The 19275-nt window shown below is 49.7% G+C and overlaps 8 protein-coding genes across 8 annotated transcripts; 4 read left to right on the forward strand and 4 right to left on the reverse strand.

Moving 5' to 3' along the window:
- Nucleotides 1–498: 498 nt before the first annotated feature.
- Nucleotides 499–2322, reverse strand: N7446_005516 (putative NADPH oxidase (NoxA); the record flags this gene model as incomplete). Its single annotated transcript, XM_058514264.1, has 4 exons — nt 499–1388; nt 1442–1851; nt 1905–2159; nt 2210–2322. 4 exons carry the CDS (start codon nt 2320–2322, stop codon nt 499–501), a joined length of 1668 nt encoding a protein of 555 aa, XP_058371442.1.
- Nucleotides 2323–4538: 2216 nt separating this feature from the next.
- On the forward strand, nt 4539–5085 carry N7446_005517 (uncharacterized protein; the record flags this gene model as incomplete). The annotated part of the gene is made up of 3 exons (XM_058514265.1): nt 4539–4596; nt 4655–4971; nt 5029–5085. 3 exons carry the CDS (start codon nt 4539–4541, stop codon nt 5083–5085), a joined length of 432 nt encoding a protein of 143 aa, XP_058371443.1.
- A 514-nt stretch (nt 5086–5599) lies between these two features.
- N7446_005518 (mismatch-specific DNA-glycosylase) lies at nt 5600–6574 on the forward strand (the record flags this gene model as incomplete). The annotated part of the gene is made up of 1 exon (XM_058514266.1): nt 5600–6574. The coding sequence occupies one exon, from the start codon at nt 5600–5602 to the stop codon at nt 6572–6574; it is 975 nt and encodes a 324-aa protein (XP_058371444.1).
- Nucleotides 6575–7063: 489 nt separating this feature from the next.
- Nucleotides 7064–7536, reverse strand: N7446_005519 (SBDS family protein; the record flags this gene model as incomplete). The annotated part of the gene is made up of 3 exons (XM_058514267.1): nt 7064–7120; nt 7179–7302; nt 7373–7536. The coding sequence occupies 3 exons, from the start codon at nt 7534–7536 to the stop codon at nt 7064–7066; spliced, it is 345 nt and encodes a 114-aa protein (XP_058371445.1).
- A 498-nt stretch (nt 7537–8034) lies between these two features.
- Nucleotides 8035–10722, reverse strand: N7446_005520 (putative Rho guanyl nucleotide exchange factor; the record flags this gene model as incomplete). Its single annotated transcript, XM_058514268.1, has 6 exons — nt 10209–10722; nt 9830–10147; nt 9572–9772; nt 9304–9522; nt 9024–9249; nt 8035–8972 (listed from the first exon to the last, which is right to left on the reverse strand). Exons 1-6 carry the CDS (start codon nt 10704–10706, stop codon nt 8035–8037), a joined length of 2400 nt encoding a protein of 799 aa, XP_058371446.1. The 5' UTR covers nt 10707–10722.
- A 352-nt stretch (nt 10723–11074) lies between these two features.
- On the forward strand, nt 11075–11971 carry N7446_005521 (putative 26S proteasome non-ATPase regulatory subunit Nas2; the record flags this gene model as incomplete). Its single annotated transcript, XM_058514269.1, has 4 exons — nt 11075–11236; nt 11292–11364; nt 11424–11779; nt 11837–11971. The coding sequence occupies 4 exons, from the start codon at nt 11075–11077 to the stop codon at nt 11969–11971; spliced, it is 726 nt and encodes a 241-aa protein (XP_058371447.1).
- A 484-nt stretch (nt 11972–12455) lies between these two features.
- On the forward strand, nt 12456–13517 carry N7446_005522 (Ran family GTP-binding nuclear protein; the record flags this gene model as incomplete). The annotated part of the gene is made up of 5 exons (XM_058514270.1): nt 12456–12512; nt 12734–12826; nt 12903–13056; nt 13110–13315; nt 13386–13517. The coding sequence occupies 5 exons, from the start codon at nt 12456–12458 to the stop codon at nt 13515–13517; spliced, it is 642 nt and encodes a 213-aa protein (XP_058371448.1).
- A 782-nt stretch (nt 13518–14299) lies between these two features.
- N7446_005523 (DEAD/DEAH box helicase) lies at nt 14300–17883 on the reverse strand (the record flags this gene model as incomplete). The annotated part of the gene is made up of 4 exons (XM_058514271.1): nt 14300–14320; nt 14391–15794; nt 15854–16610; nt 16664–17883. 4 exons carry the CDS (start codon nt 17881–17883, stop codon nt 14300–14302), a joined length of 3402 nt encoding a protein of 1133 aa, XP_058371449.1.
- Nucleotides 17884–19275: the final 1392 nt, after the last annotated feature.

Genomic DNA, 19275 nt, shown 5'->3' on the forward strand with positions numbered 1-19275 from the left:
AATCCACCGAGGTTATGGTTGTTCTGTATTGTGACACCGTTCCTAATGTCTGTCTGCTCCAGCATCTTTGCCTTTTCTAGCGCTATGAACACTGAACAGCCCGGCTGCTCTAGTAAGCATAGATCAAGGTATGTTCTGTTGAACAAGTTACGGGTAGGGCTTTCGTTTGTAGTAATCACCAATGGTATTGATCTTCCAGTGGATGGTTTCAAACATCCATCAGAGACCAGATATTTATTACTCCAGCGAAGGGATTATCAGGTCTATTGACACATATTCCTACACTTCCTCAATCCCGTCCTTGCTTAACCACACATCAAGACTGTCTGGTCTGTCCGATCCATATCCGGTGAGCAAACAGCATGATACCCCTGTCCAATATAGCTCCAACGCAAAACGGGTCACCAGAAGCCCATTGAAAAACAGTAAAGGGAAATTCGTGAGTCATGTCAATCGTATACTGAAAAAAGGAAAAGGCAAAGAGTACCAAAAACACAACTAGAAGTGCTCTTTCCAGAATTTGAACTTGACGTCCTTTGTCGATGAAGACTTGGCAGCATCACTAATCTGCCTGGCAGCAGTATTAGGACCACAGAAGTACACTCCGATCTCTGTGGTGGAAGCACTTTGCAAACCGGTCATGTAAGACTGATCCAGCAAGCCAAGCCGCATAGCCGTGAACAGGCGTTTGAAATCCGGACGGCCGAAGTTGGTCCGACTCCGAAGTTCAGTGAGAGGGTCAAGTGCCTGGCCAACGGAGTTGAGGTAGATATTTGCAGCGGTATCAGCATCTAGACGCTGTGTAAGGTATGTGTGGATACGCAAGAACTCGGTTCGTCCCTCGTTGGCCGCGGCATTTGCGGATTGGGCCTCGAGGGAAGAAAGAAGAGCTTGGAACCATTCGAAAGATGAGGTATCTTTACAGACCCAGATGAACTCGACCCGACGCAATCGGCGAGGCGGGTTGGGGCTCGAGCGGAGATGCCAGATGTTTTTGAGGATTGATGCCCAGGGTGTAACACCAATTCCGGTGCCTATCAGCACAGCAATTTCGTTTTCGAAGACATCTTCTGCCGGTGCGCCATATGGTCCATCCACGCGGATTGCAGGCATGGTTTGTCCGTTTTGCAAAGCGACCTCGTACATACCGTTCGGGTCGAGACCTTCGAGGTCTTTGGCTTGGGCGGGACCGCAACCGAGAGCGTCTCCCAGTGCTCGTGTGAAGTCACCGACTTGGCGAACGTGAACACTGAGGTAGGGATCGAAGGGACAGGAGGTGATGGTAAATGGGTGCCATTGGGTGCTGGAAACATCAGGCACCTGAAGGAACAGCCATTGTCCGGCCTTGTACTTCATGCTTGACTTGTGGAACTGGATCTCCATGGCGGCTATACTAACGGATTAGCAAGGGACATATCAATGCATTGGGAGTGAACTATACCGTAAGGATGACGGATCACTTTTGTAATTACCGTCTCACGTCGAGCACGAATCTCCCTGTAGATTCGCTCCAAGAGATATAGAGCCCCAACCACTATCTCCCATCTCCATCCTTCATACCCAAGGCAATGGTCCCAGAATGGCTCTCCGGCGAAGGGGGAGAAGGGGTCTGCGGTATCTCGCACGAAGCATCCAGTGGCATGGGTGTAGAGAGCCAGCATAAACGGAACAAACAAATGATGCGCATACCAAAAAGTCTCGTAGGCTTGCTGGCGAATGCGATGGTGGGCGGTGGTATACATGAGCATCATGCACAGAAGCATGACATGTCCAGTGATGCCACTTGCTTGGGCAAAGTGGATCTCAACTGCTCGCTCAGGGCGGATTTGATTCTTTTCGACGTTGTAGAAGCTAATATAGTTTAGCAAAGGAAATATTGGTGGGTGTACGATGAAGGAACTTACTTGACGTAGTGAGCAGCAGTATGGATAGCTGTGAAAACAAGCATGGAATAGGCAATCTGCCGATGGAACCATGCAGACTCATCCAAAGGTAGCCATCGGATCTGGGGTCTCAGCCATCGAAGAATGTTCCGACACATGGGGAAGAGGATCAAAGTGCAATCAACGGAAAGGACAAGGCCTGCACCTCGTGATATCCATACTGAGTACTGGAGAACATTAAGAGCAGATAGTCTTGGGTCTGATGCTTGCAAATACCTATAGGACGTTAGACACTAATTGAATAAACTTGAGGCCGGAATACATACCATCCCACTGCAAACAGACCAATATGTAGACCCCAAAAGAACAGATGGAACAAAACCTTGGAGACAGTCAAATCGACCCTCTTGACCCAGGAATCGGGTGGTTTGACGTTCATTTCGAGCTTTTAGGGAATGTCGACCAGCAACGAGTGATTCAGGCAATAATAGCAATCAAAGGAGTGACGAGTCCGGATAGTTGACCAGCAACCCGGTAATAGAAACTGAAGTTTTGTCAGAAAGCGAGATCAGGAGATCCCTTTTCAAGACAAGATTTCAGTGTCAATACTGTAGATTAAGCGGCTTCGAATTTCGTCGGCGTCGTTGGTTCTCCATGAAACTTGATCCAAACAACGACCTTGAGGGTCAGCGCCTCGGAGATGATATGCCTTGCCTTTGGCGCAAAGTCCTAACAGTCACAGCTACTGTTAGATGATTATATTGTGGCTTGGATATTGAAACTGAGTCGCGCAGCTTGTCGCGAAAACGCCGGTTGGCCTTTAGAGGATTGCCTTAATAAGTGGCCTTGCCGTCAAATACAAGAGGGCACTGGGTACTCAGGGGAAAATGCGAAATTTTGCAGGTTGATTCAGGTTGTTTCAAGCATAGTTGACGTCAACCGATGGATAAAGACAAAACCGAAGAGAGTTGGAGGTTCAGAAATCCCAATGTTGTGGTTTTAGCTGCAGGGATGAGGGGGGCCGATCTATAATTACATCGCTTCCAGCGCGCACAACCAAAGGTGGGTTCTCATCCAATAGACTATTTAGGAAACCTATGTCTGTGCTTTTTAGAAGGTCTGCTTCAGGACAATGCTCAGTGTGATAGGTATTCAGGATGTAAGTCTGGAGGAATCTTCCGAGTTTCTGGGGCTTGTGAGAAAGACCTTCGTCAATTTTTGCCTATTCTCCTATCTCTGTTGGTCTTGGCTTGTACAGCCATGGCTTTAAACTGTGTTCATGGACGCCGTTAATATATCACTCTGCTATTTTTACTGACCGTTCGTAGCAGGCACACCAATCATGACACGCATATTGCGCGCCTAGAGACTACCGTGCCACGTTCCCCGCGCCACTTGCCGAAGCGAGCCTAGAGGAGGGAAAAGGAACGCGTACCAGGTTCATCCAATCTAATCTTACTTGCGTTCTTACACCACGAGAATTTGGACGGGTCGAAGCCGAACTTGAATGGAAATTAGCCCGAGGTGGCAGAGAGGCTGGTGAACGGCCAAGTCAAGCCAGAGAAAGAAGGAGACTAGCCTATCACAATCCTCCTGCAAGCGCTTCCTTTCGTCACACGGGAGCTCCGAGGGTACAAGGAGTCGGTGAACAAGCCTGTCATTCGTATCAGGATCGCTAGTGAGCAGTAGTGCAGGCTTGAGTTTGACCCAAATATAGACTCTTAATCTGCTTTCTTGATTTTCCCATTCCCCATTCTTCAAAGATATGAGTATCACATCTCACCTTGGCACTGCGGGTGAATGGCAGATTGTAATCAGGGCTGGGTTGGTCATCTGATCCGATGAATTCCAAACTTCGCATGTCTCGATCACAAAGTCCCCTAATGTACGGTAGATTCTGGAATTGCAGCCCGCACGATCCGAATATCCTCAAGACATTCAAATTCAAAGCCCTGAAGGCGCGTGCCACGAGCTGCAGCTCATCACGCCAAGGTCAGCGGTGTGGACTCTGATTCGTGCATGGCCGCTTCGCGATCCGCTCCGTCACATCGCCGCTCCCAATCACACAGCCATGTCGACTCTTGAAGAATTGCAGAGGGAGGGGATGTCAGGGAATAGAGGACCTTAGGGTCGATGATTGGCTGAGATCGCATAACTGCACCTGTGCGGATTACTAGCCCTATTATTCTCACCTTACAGCAACCAGGACGTGCAGCGATCACTTTTGGCGCTCCTCCGTCACATCCTAGCAACTTGTTCCGAGTACTCTGGGCTATCAGAGGGGTCGCATGGTCGTCTAAGTATAGATTCTTATACTTTGACCCGCCTGCAACCATGCCACTCGGGACATGGTTTTTCTTCCCCAGATCAATGCTGTCATGCCACGATAACACATTTTGACCCTCAACACATTACGGTTCATGTCCTTTACGATACTCAACTAAACAAACTACTCCATGGCTGGCTACTTTGCATCTACAATGAAGTAATTCTGTTGCGCATTCTGCCGCAACTTTCGGGACTCGCGACGTTTGACGCCCAGATTAACTTTACACCTTTCATTGCACCGAGCGACTACCGCGCGATTCCCTCCGAGACTTTCGCTGGACGAAGCCCCGTACACAATCCTCACGGCCTAGCTCATAGCCCGACAAGATGGGCAGGCTCATTAAGAACCACTGGGGGCGGTTAATAATACTCACCGCGGCAGCTTGTATGTGCCTACTGAACCGAGTCTATCTCGGTGCGAAGCTAACAATTTCGATGAACAGATCAAGTTGCCAGCGCCATCGAAGGTTTCATTTGGCCCAAGGTATTCTGGGACTTCGTCTCTAAGAACCTCGACGCCGCAGTTGCACCAGTCCCAGTCCTCCAAATCCTAAATCTCATTATGGGCCTCGTTGGCATCGCGTGGGAATGGCCTCTCAAATCACTCGCGGGATCAATACCCCACCGCAGCATTGAAATCCGTCTCATCATATACCCACTCAGCGCTCTACTGGCCGCTCTACTCTACCAAGGCACCGATCCAGCGATATATTATCTTATCGGGATTGGTGTCTATTTCTGGGCCTATAGTGAAGGCGAGGTATGTTTGCATTTCTCTACAACTCAAGCGCTTCCATGCTAAACAGAGATTGGATAGGTCGTCTGTCCGGAACCTTGGACCTTGCCGAAGCGCCCTGGGCTATTTAAAGCATAGCGATATTGTTCGGTCTGGTGCATTGAGTGTATCAGACGCAGACCATGTATATAATCTGATGCATAATGAACATAATATATGGACAATCATATTGTTGATCATGCGTAGAGGCTGAAGGTTACTTCGCAGGTGGGTCTGTAGATTCTTGACAACAATTTACCACTAAATAGGAGTCCGTAACATCTGGATGAAATCTCACAACTAGAAAATGAACTCAATAATCCATGCGCATAACAGAAAGGTGTATGTACAAAAACATTTTAAGGTTAGCGTTACTTCGTAAACTGCATTATAAGGCACTAAGGCATCAAGCTTACATGATATCTTCTCTCCGGGCCGTGATTACACTGGTCATCGTAGTCCATCTACCTCGACTTGAGAAAAGTGAAAAAGCAAACCTCCTGCACTTCAATGTCGGGGCTGTCTTCAATGTTATGCTGTCGCTATACTCTCGAAATCGAGAATTACCCGTTGCGACTGACACCAGTTCAGCCTGAGCGTGCAGGACAACAAGATGCCTCCACGGACCCAGACTGAGGAGCCCAAGCTGGAGGATGTACCAGTCAACAAGATCACCAGTTTCAATGGCAGTCTGCAGCAGTACCTACACGGGAGCAATGCAACGCAAGAAACTACAGGGACACAGAGCAACGGTATATCAAATCGGCGAACCGACACCACCAAAGACGATCAAAAAATATCAACAATCGACACCCTGCCACCTAGCACAAGTTCCAGCCCCAAGCGCAGGAAGGCTATCACAAACGGTACCACCACAACAACCAAAATCACCCAGTCCCGATCCTCGTCAAACCCAACCGAATCCCCTCCCAAACGCAGACGAAACATCCCCCAACCAAAAATCCCGACAGCGGGCCCAACAGCGGGCCCAACAGCAACAGAATCCGCTCTCCGCGACACAATCCCCAAAAACCTTCTCCTCCTCCTGGTAGGTGTAAACCCAGGCATAATGACCGGAATAACGGGGTACGTCTACGCACACCCATCAAACCTATATTGGAAACTGCTCTATTCCTCAGGAATAACACGCATCCGCCACATACCAGCGGACACCTACAAACTGCCCGAACTATACAGCGTCGGCAACACGAACCTCGTGGAACGACCCACCCGCGACGCGAGCATGCTCACGCGCGCCGAGATGGACGCCGGCGTGCCGGTGCTTGAAGCGAAAGTTGCTGCGCAGAGGCCTGAGGCTGTTTGTCTTGTTGGGAAGAGTATTTGGGAGGCTGTTTGGAGGGTTAGGCGTGGGAGAGGGATTCGGAAGGAGGAGTTTCGCTATGGGTGGCAGGAGGAGGCGGAGAATATGGGACGTGTTGAGGGTGAGGGTGGATGGCCTGGTGCGCCGGTGTTCGTGGCTACTACTACTAGTGGGCTTGCTGCTGGGATGAAGCCTGCGGAGAAGGAGGCTGTTTGGGCAGAGTTGGGGAGGTGGGTTGTGCGGAGGAGGGGGAGAGGGAAGGGTTGAAAGTAGAATCTGAGCTGTGAGTGTGTTAGATGGTGATGCTTGGTTTGCTTGGTTTGCTATATAGATGTCACGACGAGCTACGACTGAATTGCTTAAAGTATACTTGGTGAATCTACGACTGCGATGGCATTGAAGTTTCAAAATATTTGTAATTTGCGTGACGAGTCAAGTCGCTCATCATTCATTATCTCATGATATCAGGTACAGAAGCCTGTGAGTCCCAGGATGCAAATCCGAACACCGCCAACGAACACTCCTCCAAGCCCATTCCAGGGCAGATGCTCATAAAATCATTGGAGAGTGACGATATGTCCGTTCAAAGGAACCAATGCATCGAATAGGCATACAAGGTGTGGTTGGAGGATATGGATATCTCAATAAAAGGCCAAGGTGGGTAGTAGAGGACGAGATATATCCAGGGCGTGCTTCAATGAAGACACCCATGCCCGTATGGTCTGTTATTGACCACGTGAAAGGTAGAGGACAGATTTAGTGGTTGACCATGGGTCCCTTGGAGTCGTTCTTGCTGCCCTCACGTTCGCGGGCCTGTATGGTAGACAAGTTAGTATTGACTCTATCAATTGTCCGCCGGTGTGATTCTTACCGGGGAAGCCTGGTACTCGCCGCCTTCTAGGATCTTGGTCATGCAAGCGTCTTCGTTGTCTGTGCCGAATTCGTTCTGCAGCATGCTCTTGCTGGCGGTGTCAAGGACACCTTGGGCTCCGTGGCTGAATGAGATGTTAGCGATTGAACAATGACATGACAGCCCTGAGCCTTGTTGAGGGAGGATAGACATACGAGTGAGTGACAAAGATCTTCCAGCCGTTTAAGACGTTAGCAAGGGCGATGCTGCGGTCGTTCTTCCACTTCTGGAGGATGTCAAGATCGTCGACGAAGACAATGAAGTCATCGGACTTGCCCTTGTAGAAGATCTTGGAAGCGGTTTCGTTACCACGAGCCATTGTGACGAATGTGTGTTGGAGATTAAGAAGAGAGAAAGTTGGGGAGAGTGTTTGAGAGAGAGATAGAGAAAAAGTAAAAAGAGAAAAGTAGACGAGGTTTAATAGCTGAGCTCAGGTGATGATGACTGGTGACGTCACCGGGCTGATGTATAGCTCGCGTGTCACTTTGGGACTTCTGTTTGTCCCTTGTCGCTGTTGAAAGACGCAGTGGATATGCTAATTACGGGTCTTGTTACCAATTAGCTACTATTCTACAGTTGTTCCACGGTGAATTGCCAACTATTGCAGCTGTCGACGTCATAGTACGCTCCATGCCCGTTGCCGGATCCGCTGTGACGCCAAACGTGGGGATACTCCCTTGCGAACAAGGTGGCAAGTTGCAAGGTTCAATGGCATGCATTCCAATAAGGTATAGCATGCAAGCCACAGTTTTCGCCAAGTTAACAATATCCCTTGATCCCAAAACTCCACCGTCTCAACTCCCTAACAATAATTGCTTCACTCATAAGAGTGGGGCTTGCGCGACTGCTTTGACGCAAAGATACTGAACAAATTCATAGGAGACAACCATTTCTTGGGAGATGACGGGGCCTCGGAGCTTCCGTCTTGGCTCCATTGTTTCTCGCTGCGAGGTGAAGGGCTCGTCACCGGGGACTTGGGGGACTTGGGGGACTTCTTTGGAGACCCCCTGAACCGGAGCGTTCTCGATCGTCGCGGTGTTGTGAGTTTCTGGAGCGACTGGAGCTCGACGTCCTTGTCATTAAACACTTCACTGCTACCTGCGATATCCTTGCCCTCTTCGTCGTCGTTCGATTCAAACCCACTAGGAGCTGGCCCTGAACGCGAGGTTCTGACAGAGCTTGACCGTTTGGTGAAACCGGTATGATGACTCAGTCGTCTCATGATCGAACGACGTCGGAAAAGATCCCCTCTCCCAAGGACCATTCCGGGCAGTGGAAGAAGGTCTCTGGTGTACACGTCTGCAACCAGACGCTCCAAACGGATACGATCAATGCGTCGAGCTGTGAAAACTAATACTCCAGGCGAAGCTGGTATCTTGGCCCGTTCTATCTCGCCATCCACCGGTGTGGCCGGCTCTTCGGCGTTGCGCGGGCGGTGCGTCTTCTTGATGACCACATGTTGGACGTGGGACCTGCGTGAAATTGACATGGAGTCCATGGAGGATCTCCGAGCCAGGGATGACACTGCGTACTGGACACGATTGAGAGGCGCTAAGTGGAGGGCCAAAAATGAATATTTCCTTCGTTCCCTCGTCCCTTGTTGGCCCAGTTCGACCATTGCGGCGGAGGCTTTGAGAAGCTCGGTGTTCCACTGCTTTTCTTCCACGGCCGATGATGCACTGAGTACAAATTCGTAGTTTTCTTCTTCCTGAAATTGAAGTTTCCATGAAAACAGACATCCATAGCAGCACAGACCTGTTGGGTTAGCTAGATATTCGATGATCAGCTCAACTGAATCCTGCTTACCTTGCCCATTCTGGATTGTATCAATCTTGACATGGTCTAAAGAAATGCAGGCCACTGCTTCCAGTCTATGTAGTTCATCAATACCTTTGGCCAGAAGAAGATAATAATTGAAAAGAACGCAGACCATGAAATCCCCGGCAGTGGTTTCAGGCGTTTGATATGCGACATGAAGAACACCACAGAGAATCATTGGGCCGAGATCCTTGTATATACCTTCAAGTGCGCCCTGCCCGAAAGCTATTAGTTGGACACTTGGATTATGTAGAGTTTGATTGCATACCAATTGGGGGATTTCCACTCTGCGCTGGAGAAGAATTGTTTTGTGGATGCGATCTTTGTTGATTGGATTTCCAGTGGCTGAATTGATACGCGTAACTAATGTACGCATACTCTCCAAAATTTGTCGAATCCCATCATGCGAAGAGGGACAATCACTGACGGGGGTAGCTCTGAGCAGATCCTGTAGCATGAGAGGATATTTGCAGAGACGTTGGATAGGCTAATTACTTGTCAGTGGATGCGTCAACAGGAGTACCTGGGCGACGGACTTTTATTAACAAGTCGTTCAAGGTCATTGATTTGTTTTCCTCTTGTCTCCGTCGGTCTGTAGACGCAACCGATTTGGATAGTGCCTCGATCCCCTGGTCATATACTGTCCAATTGGCAATTGACCGACGTAGAAGAGCAACGTCTTGTGTAAGGAGCTCATAGTTGCTGCAAAATCGGTCGTATGCAGAGAACGAAAGCGACTGCATTGGAAGCATCAGTTTAATTACCTAGTAAAAAAATTATTCTGAGAGGCTCACCAGGTGTTCAATTCCCCGCGCAACTTCAAGTGCTTCTTTTGGCTCTGCGGTGAGCACCTTGAGGCGCTGACTGATAGATGCTTTAAACGTTCGAGTCCTCAGTGATCGCTGTTGAAGCCCCCTCAAACTGTCTAAGTCAAGGGCCCCGAGTCGTTTGGAAATCCCCCGGGATGTAAGTCCAGAGAGGCCTGCCTGTTCAACATGCGGTTCCGACATGGGCGAAATCATTTGAAGCTGGATTAAAAACTGCTCGTGTAATCCAAGAATCTCCTGGATGTTGTGAGATATCTCATGCCTTGCGCTAAATATCGTAAAGACCTATACAAGCACAGAGTACATCAGCATGGATTCTAGGCCATATATTGTCTCACCTACTTACTCCTACAAGGGCTTTAAGGCCTAGCACATAATCAGACTCCGTGACAACAATCTCTCTCAGGATATGACGCCGTTTGATCGCCCGTGCCTCTGCGGCTTCATCGACGTATTGACTAGAAGTTGGACGGGGGCTTTCGTCGGAATCGCGCACATCCGACAACAGGCTCTGGTTCACTGCGCTCCGTGTGTTTCCCCTGGATCTTGCCATACTCTGGCTCTCAATGCTCGTTGACGTCGTCTTGACGGTCCCCAGTTGCGATTCATCGGACACATTCGACTGTTGGCTGTGCGAACCATGAGATGATGTTTCCGACCAGCCTTCCACGTATCGTCGTTTGAAGGTCGGGGATCCGTGTCTGTGTCCTTTGAAGCTATCCATCCATTTTTTGAACGGACGAACAGGTTGTCTGTCAGCCGGAGTCATTGGCTCGACGTGTTGGAGCTTCTCTGCGGACTCATCGAGCAGCGCTTGCTTCTCGACCTCGATCTCATCATCCATGGTGACACCAAGGGTCAGACCAAATATATTCCAGAGTTGACATGCACACAGCGCAAAAGAACTTAAAACAGGAGCGAGCATGGCGGGAAAGACCACGGATGTTCTTGCCCTACATCGTTGGCTTGGAGAGAAAGAAGGAAATCGCAGATTTGAATCTCATCCATGTACGTCATGGGGGACATGGCTGGGATTGCAATCATGTTGCAAACAACTTCCATCATATATAATTGGTGACTGTTCTCGGTCTCTTTGAGGCTTGCAAAAAGGAAGTTCGTAACTCTGTATACTTCGAGCGCCAAGAACCCGCGCTTATATAAAAGCATCAGACCCACTTGGGGATCTGCCACTTCTCTCTACTCTGTCTTGCTATGGGAATCGTTATGGACGACATCCATGCCCCAACTGTCGCCTCCGGACCTTCGTCCGGGGCTGTTCCTCGCGACTTGTCTAAGCTGTCGATGACCGACCTGATGCAGGAGAAGCAACGCCTGGAGGATGAGCTCAAAGCTCTCAGTGCTGTTCTCGACTCGGTAAGACTCCCCAGCATGCTTCTGTCGCTGTTACTAACTCGCTGCTTTCTTCTAGCATGGCGTTCGCATGACCTCCTCTCTAACTACCTTTGATGGCTACCCACGCGATGATATCGACATCGCTCAAGGTGCGCCCCGCCCTTCCCCCGCCGCCTATCCATACCACATTGCTAAATGATGACTCAAGTTCGAACAACACGCGTGCGCATTATTCACCTACGCAATGACCACAAGGCAGTGATGGAACATCTTGAGAGGGGCATCCACGCACATTTCGCCAGCCTACAGAACACGCCTGACGCACGCCCAAATACAAATGGCGCTAGCGCTGCTCCACCCGCCCAACCAACAGCGCACCCAGCAGTAACTGCAAGTGCTACACCGGGGGCAGCATTTGCCAAGGTTAATACCGTGGTGCCGGGAAGTCCAGCAGATCAGGCAGGACTGAAGGCAGGGGATATCATCCGAAGCTTTGGCAATGTCAATTGGCTGAATCACGAACGTCTTTCCAAGGTCGCCGAGACAGTTCAACAAAATGAAGGGGTACGTTGAAGTATTCTGGCATTTCGGAATGTACAAATGTCTAACTTTGATTTATAGCACCCAGTATCAGTCAAGGTCAGCCGGACGGACTCCACCGGATCTGGCCCTGCTACTGAGCTGGACCTCCAACTCACTCCTCGGCAAAATTGGGGTGGCCGTGGCTTGCTGGGATGTCATCTAGTGCCATTATGAGAGGCTCAAGGCACCCGTCCGGACCAGAATGACCCGATTCCCCCTATGTGTTTACTTCATGATTAATGTGAGATGTCTCCAAGCTTTGCTGTCCGATTTGTAAGCGACCTGAGAATCCTCGTAAGGAATTGTCGGGTTGTAAAGATGTTGGATCAGATGTTGGGTAAATCCGCCTCACTGTGCATGAGTGCATGGGAGACCAACAGATAAAAATAGACCACTGAAAGTTGAACGACAAATGCAGTATACAGTAAGTAAATCATAGTACAAAGCAGGCAGCAATGAGTAGCAGAGGTAGCAACAGGAGGTTCATAGTCCGAACTGTTTGACACTACGTCAGCGCGCCTCAGGCACACAGGCACGTGACCCGGCAAAATTTCGTTATTATTCACTGAGGCCCCTTCCTCCACCCCTCCCCCATCATCAACCTTCATCTCTACGGCGCGATCTCTCAACCCTTTCTTGAGATTATTGACATTTCAAAATGAACGCCACTCCCACTTTCAAGCTCGTCCTGGTCGGTGACGGTGGTACCGGAAAGGTAAGCGCATTCCCCTTCGTTTGTTCTTGATGGGAACCTGGTTCAAAGAGGTCATCGAACATGGTTGTCGATTCTGTCGATAGAGCCTACACACGATACACCTCAATTCTCCCGATTCTTATGAATTCCTCTTTTCCCCGCGCCTGTCAACAGCGAATCTGAATCTCTGCCCAACGACCCCGCCTCACCGCGACTTCAATTACTAACGCAGTCAACCACAGACCACCTTCGTCAAGCGTCACTTGACTGGTGAATTCGAGAAGAAGTACATTGCCACCCTTGGTGTCGAGGTGCACCCTCTCAACTTCAACACCGTATGTGCCCCGCCGAAGAGCCCCGCTTCGAATCGTTCGACCCTGTGATTGTGTCAACTAACCCCGACCCGTACAGAACTTCGGTGCTATCCAGTTCGATGTCTGGGATACCGCTGGTCAGGAGAAGTTCGGCGGTCTCCGTGATGGTTACTACATCAACGGCCAGTGCGGTATCATCATGTTCGATGTTACCTCCCGTATCACCTACAAGAACGTCCCCAACTGGCACCGTGAGTACCTCTGCGAAAGCGACTGCGACTATTCAAATGCTAACCGATATCAGGTGACCTCGTTCGTGTCTGCGAGAACATCCCCATCGTCCTCACCGGTAACAAGGTCGACGTGAAGGAGCGCAAGGTCAAGGCCAAGACCATCACCTTCCACCGCAAGAAGAACCTCCAGTACTACGACATCTCTGCCAAGTCCAACTACAACTTCGAGAAGCCCTTCCTCTGGCTCGCCCGCAAGCTTGTTGGCAACCCCCAGCTCGTACGTCCTTTATCCGTCCCGCCTCATTTTCCTAATTTTCGCCACTCAATACTAACTGAACTTTTTACAGGACTTCGTCGCTGGTATCGCTCTTGCTCCCCCTGAAGTCACCGTCGACGAGGCTCAGCTCGAGGCCTACCGCAAGGAGATGGAGGAGGCCCAGAACCAGCCTCTCCCCGACGAGGACGACGCCGACCTGTAAAGCGGTGCACTCAGCAACGGGTCTACGAAGTTTCCGACACGAATGTTGGGAGTCGCCTTACCTCGTTCGCCCCCTCAAGCCCGAGTTTAAACTCGAATTCCGGCCAGTGGGAGGCAGGAAGTATACGACCCCCGGGGTTTCCTTTTTTTAGTTTGGGGTTTGCCTTGCAAAAGCAAAGTCTGTTCTCCGAATCACGATACAATGAAAGCGGATGGGGGATAGTCGTGGTTTGAAGACACGGGCGGCACGATCATGCATCTTTGTTCTTTTTTTTAATTCCGAATCTCCTCCCCTTAGTAGTTTAGACTCCTACCATCCCAATCGTCCTTTTTTTCCCCTCCCCGAAATGAGCACACCGCAAAACAAAAGCATGTCCTCTTTCAAGACATAAGACCTTTTTTTCAACACTATTCTACTCATTCCCAATCAGATAGATCTAGATATGTGGAAATCTTTTGATTTAATAACCGCAAAGCAAGTAATACATGTAACGAAATGCGCATGTCTCGTAGCAAATACTTGAACCTCGGAAGCCTTTTTTTTCGACGAGAAAACAACACAAGGGTATAGAAAAACAGAAAATCATAAAAAACAGAAACACAACACGCCGAGCATCTTCTAGAGGGAAAGTAGAGGCCAAACAAAGGCACAAAACACAAAAAATCAAAATGATGCAGCAATGACCATACTCTCCCAATTCTTTTAAATCATGCCCAAGACCCCAGTGGAGGAGTGGAAAGCAAAGACGACCAAGTAGTTCGTGACGGCCCCGGGGTAGTCTTCTAGCGCAATTCTCGCACGCCCTATATAGAAAATAAAACCGTTAGCAAAACATCCGATCACGAAAGCAAGGCAAAGAAAGAAGAAACATACAAAGAGATAAGCCAGTTCCCTAGCATCCAAACGGGTGACATTCATAGTACCACCTTCATCAAGGGCACCACTAATCAATTCGCGCTTCTGGTCCTGAAGAAAGACAATACGATCCTCAACGGTATTCTCAATCAGTAAACGATGAACAAAGACCTCGCGGATCTGCCCGATACGATGAGCACGATCGACAGCCTGGTCCTCAATGTAAGGATTCCAGAACGGGTCGAACAGGATGATATGCGAAGCGGCGACGAGGTTCAGACCTGAGTTTCCGGCCTTGAGAGACACAAGCATGATCTTGCAAGAAGGGTCGTTGGTAAAGGCTGTCACGGCAGCGTTGCGTTCTCTCAACCCCATGCTTCCGTCGAAGCGGGTGTGGTTCCAGCCGCGGCGGGAGATAGGGACTTCCAGTAGATCGAGGAGGGATGTGAATTGGCTGAAGATGATGGTTTTCTCGTCCAGGCCGCGGTCTTCGTTGGCTTGGAGGATCTCAATAGTCTTCTCGATCTTGGTGCTGGGAAACCAGCCCTTTTCCAGTCGGCGGAGGTATTTTTTCTTCTCGCTTTTGTTTCTGTGGGCAATAGTTCGTAGCTGGGCGAGGGATTTATTCTTTGCTGGTGCATCCTCTTCTTCAGTATCGCTGTCGGACTCTGACGAACTGCTTGCTGTGGCCTCGTCGTCTTCGGCACCGTTGGTTGCATCGGTCTCCTCAGTAGGTTCGGGCAACGAACTAGGGTCGTGGACTTTCTGGAACGAAAGTGTATCGGTGAGCTTGCTGGGATCGACAGGGCCTCGACAGTTCTGACACTTGATCAAGGGAGAGATATCGTCATCAATTGCGGCTGGGTTTGCAGCTGCGTTGTCCATTATGCGGATCCAGCACTCAGAGCACACGTGGTGTCCGCAGGGAATGTAGATTGTGGCATTTCCAACGCTGTCCATACAGACAGGGCAAGTTCCATTTTCTTCACCGTCATTTGTTTTGATACGCTCGACAACAGCGGCGGTCAGGAGTTTGGCGTTGGCGATTTTGTCTACCCCGGGATCGCTGGCTGCGGGTGCTTCCGTTCGGAACTCCTTTATGAGAAGCGGATGACAGCAGGCTTGTCGAAGACGGAGAAGAAGAGCCAGAACATGACCGTAATTACTTCCCAGTGTACCAGCATCCAGATATCGGTTGATTTGGCGTTGAGTGTTTGCATTGAGTTCGTCATACACCTCGCGTTCCTTGTCACTGAACAGCACTTGAACCTTCTCGGTGATTTTTGGCGGGAGTTGCAGGATCGGTTGACCGTCAATTTTAGAGGCCTTCGTACGTCGAAGACAGACAGATTTGACGAGGACTCGTAGCTGCTTCATTACGTCTTCACCTCCCCAGCCCTGTTTGATGCGTTTTGTGAAGTCCTGCACAATTGTGTTAATTAAATCCAGGCTAGTGGCCGATTGATTTTATGAACACTTACCGATTTGAACTTTTTCGCGTTGCTGTATGGCCGGATTCGCAGGAATCCCAAGAGAGATTGGAAATCTTCAAGGCGGTTCATCATTGGCGTACCAGTCAAACACCAGCGATAAGTGGAGTTGAGGCGACAGCATGCCATGTTAGATTTGGCATTGGGATTCTTGATATTATGTGCCTCGTCGATAATGACTCGATGCCACTTGCAGGCAGGGCTCAGGGGACCAGCCGTACTTTTGAGGTCTCGAATCAGGTCTTGGTCCTTACCCTCCGTTGCCATCTCTTCGGCCCTGAGTAACGTCTTGTAGTTCGCAGTGAGCGTGCCAAATGTCGTGATAACGACGTCGTATTTCTTGAGCTCTCGCCAAGGCTTCTTGATTGAATGATAGATCAGAACTGACAACTGATGCGGGCCTGCTTTCACATGGCGCTGAATTTCAAGTCTCCATTGATCCATCAGAGACTTAGGGGCAATGATCAAATTGGGACGTCGATCGACATCGGTGTATGGGCGGGCAACCATAAGCGCTATCGCCTGAATGGTCTTGCCGAGGCCCATATCATCTGCGAGGATCCCGCCTTTGTGGTTGCTTTCTTCCTTGGCCTTCATCCAATTCAAACCAATCGTCTGGTGTTTCATCAACGTGACTCGAAGTGCACCGGGCGTCTCATCCCTGTCTGCTTTCGTTGCTTCGCGGATATCCTTGATACCAGCGAGCAAGTTCTTGATATCTTCAGGAAACTCTTTCTCGTCGTAAGCCCTACGATCATGTCAGTGCCAAGTAGACCCGTTTTGGAAGACGAAGGAACATACGCCACATCAAACTCGTCATCGAACATCTCTTCTTGGTTGCGGACCAAGTCAAAAGCCTTATCATAGGGTCCCACACCCTGCGATGGATATCGCGAACCGTCCACCCAAGGAAGTGACCTGGGAGGAAGTTGTGCATATGGCGATTGGGAATTATGGGATTGGAAGGGATATGCGGGTCTGGAGTAATTCTGAGCAAGAAACGGGTTCGGAGGATATGCAGCGTGGAGGGTATCGAGGGTGTTCAAGAAACCAGATCGGCGAAATGGCGGCGCCCCGGCTCGAGTGTTGAACGAATCAGCAGTGATTTCTTGAAGATCATCATCGGAGCCAATACTAGGGTAAGAACCAGGGACACGGGGAGGAGAGTCATAGGGATTCGTAGGAGCCTCCATTTTTAATTTCGTCGGTTGGCTGCGATCAGGAAGATTCCACGAAGGCTGATTCTGGGTGCTAGGAAGCAGAGGTTGATAGTGATTCTCTTGAGCCTGCAGCATTCGGGCCATTTCCGCGTCACGCGCCATTTGGAATTCCTTCTTCATATCCCGTTGCGAATCTTCCAACTCTTCTTGAAATTCCCTCAGGACATCGGCCACGGGCTTTCCTTGCATTCGAGATTCTTCCTCCAACGCTTCGGGTTCCATCAATTCCTCGAAGAAGAGCCGATTATCAGCAAGCATGCGTTCCTGGAACGCAATGAGATCATCTAGTTTAGACCTGTGAGAGTTAGGCTTCGGAAACACAGTCCTCTTGGATGGCCCTGGCAAAGTGGGCGAACTGCTAGAAAGCGGACGCGGACGTTTGCGAGAGCCTTCCGGTGGAGGTGATCCAGGAGGAGACATTGATGATGATTGCAGCATTCCCTGTTGAGAGGAAGGGGAGAAAGTCGAAGACACAGAAGGCCGATGGTGTGTTGAAACAAAGTCCCCTGGTCTTCTAGGCACGGGATCTGACGGCATGCGTGCAGGTTCAGGAGCAGGTGTGGGCGGGGTGTGAGATGAGGCAGGCTGTGTCGGCGCAGGCTCTTCTGGTACAGTTCCAAGTAGCCGAGCAACCTGGGACTCCAGCGACTTGATGGTCGACATCATTTCGGCTGCTGATTCGCCATCGCCCCTGCTTGCCAGGAGATCCTCATACAGGAATTTATGCAGGTCAATGTCTTCAAGAAGGTCTTTGATCTTGTCCTCTTGGGACTGGCAAGTCTCTGTGTAGGCCATCGCCATAATTCAACCAGTCGCGATTTTGATGGGTCAAAGATTCTCATGAACACTCCGGGCGCGTGGCAATTGACCCGACGCTGGCAGAATTTAAGGACGCAAAACAACAGAACGGACAAACGCCAACAAAATGGCACAAATGAGTGCCAGAAACAGTCGCAAGTGAAGGCCCCAAAAGGAGGCTTAAATGAGGGATGAGTGATCTGAGAAAGTGTCAGTTGACCTTCATAAGCAAACTGGAAGGGGGAGCGGGAGTTGGCAGACGGCGATCGCATAGAAAACAAAGCAAAGCATGGAAATGATAGATCGCGTCTCTATCTCCGTGAAGTGGGAGTTTGGCAGGGGTCAGACTCACTGGACTGTCTCTCGAGTACGGTCGATAGGCACGTCCACCCGGTTGATCGTGAAGTGAGGCTGAGGGGCAGATATTGCGGGATGACGGAGGAAATAATACAGTTCGTTATATAGAACAGTGCGCTCGATCAAGGAAGAACAAGGCAAGATGCTCCTCTCAACTATTCAGACGGTCCCCGGGCAGGTCCGTGTTCGCCTGACGGGGTGTTGAAGTTCTTAAAATGTCATCGTGAGCATTTGGCCAAGGATGCAGGGGTGTTCTACACTACAAAGGGCGACTTAGGTACCTGGACTAGTTCATTGAGAGGCATGTACTTCAAGGTGTCTCGGTTCTATAATTTTGCATCGCTATATTTAACTTGATTGCTCCTACACGCCTTTAATTGAATTTCGCGAATATTTGCAACTTGATATCGACGCGCTTTTATCAGCACGTGATCAGCGGGTCAAACTATGTTGACAAACATGACAAACCAGTCAAACCAGTCAAACCAGTCAAACCGGTTAAACGGGCTTGCCCTATCCAAGGCGATTTACACCTGAAGCCGCAAATTATAGTTCTAACCTACCCCGTACAACCTCATTGCTCTATTTCAACAAGACTGTGACTCATTTGATCGGCCGAGGCAATTACCGGATTAAATATCAAAAGACAAGCTGCATTTAGTTCCGATGTGCAGATAGAGATAGCATCAATCAGAACGAAAGAGCGACATCTCCGACTGGTAGCCAAGACGTAAATCAAGGGAGGAAACTTGCAGGGTTAGAGAAATTCACTCATAATGTGTGGAGCACGGAGCTTCTGGATCATTGTTCTTGGATTTCGTTCTGTAAGGCAATATGCACTTGTTTTCTTCTATCATCGATCATCTGCGAACTCCCCATCTCATAATATATCCGCAGACAGACTTAATGAGAAGCCAGCTATCATGGCACCGACACATCCATTGGCTCGACTGTGGAAAGTGAAGTCCATACAGCAGATTCTCGCGAACCTTGGCAAAAAGAGATCTCGCCGCAATGCGTCTCGTCTGCCACAAGTTC

The sequence above is a fragment of the Penicillium canescens genome, assembly GCF_028828765.1.
Source record: "Penicillium canescens strain IBT 15451 chromosome Unknown utg000004l_segment0_segment0, whole genome shotgun sequence".
NCBI lineage: Eukaryota > Fungi > Ascomycota > Eurotiomycetes > Eurotiales > Aspergillaceae > Penicillium > Penicillium canescens.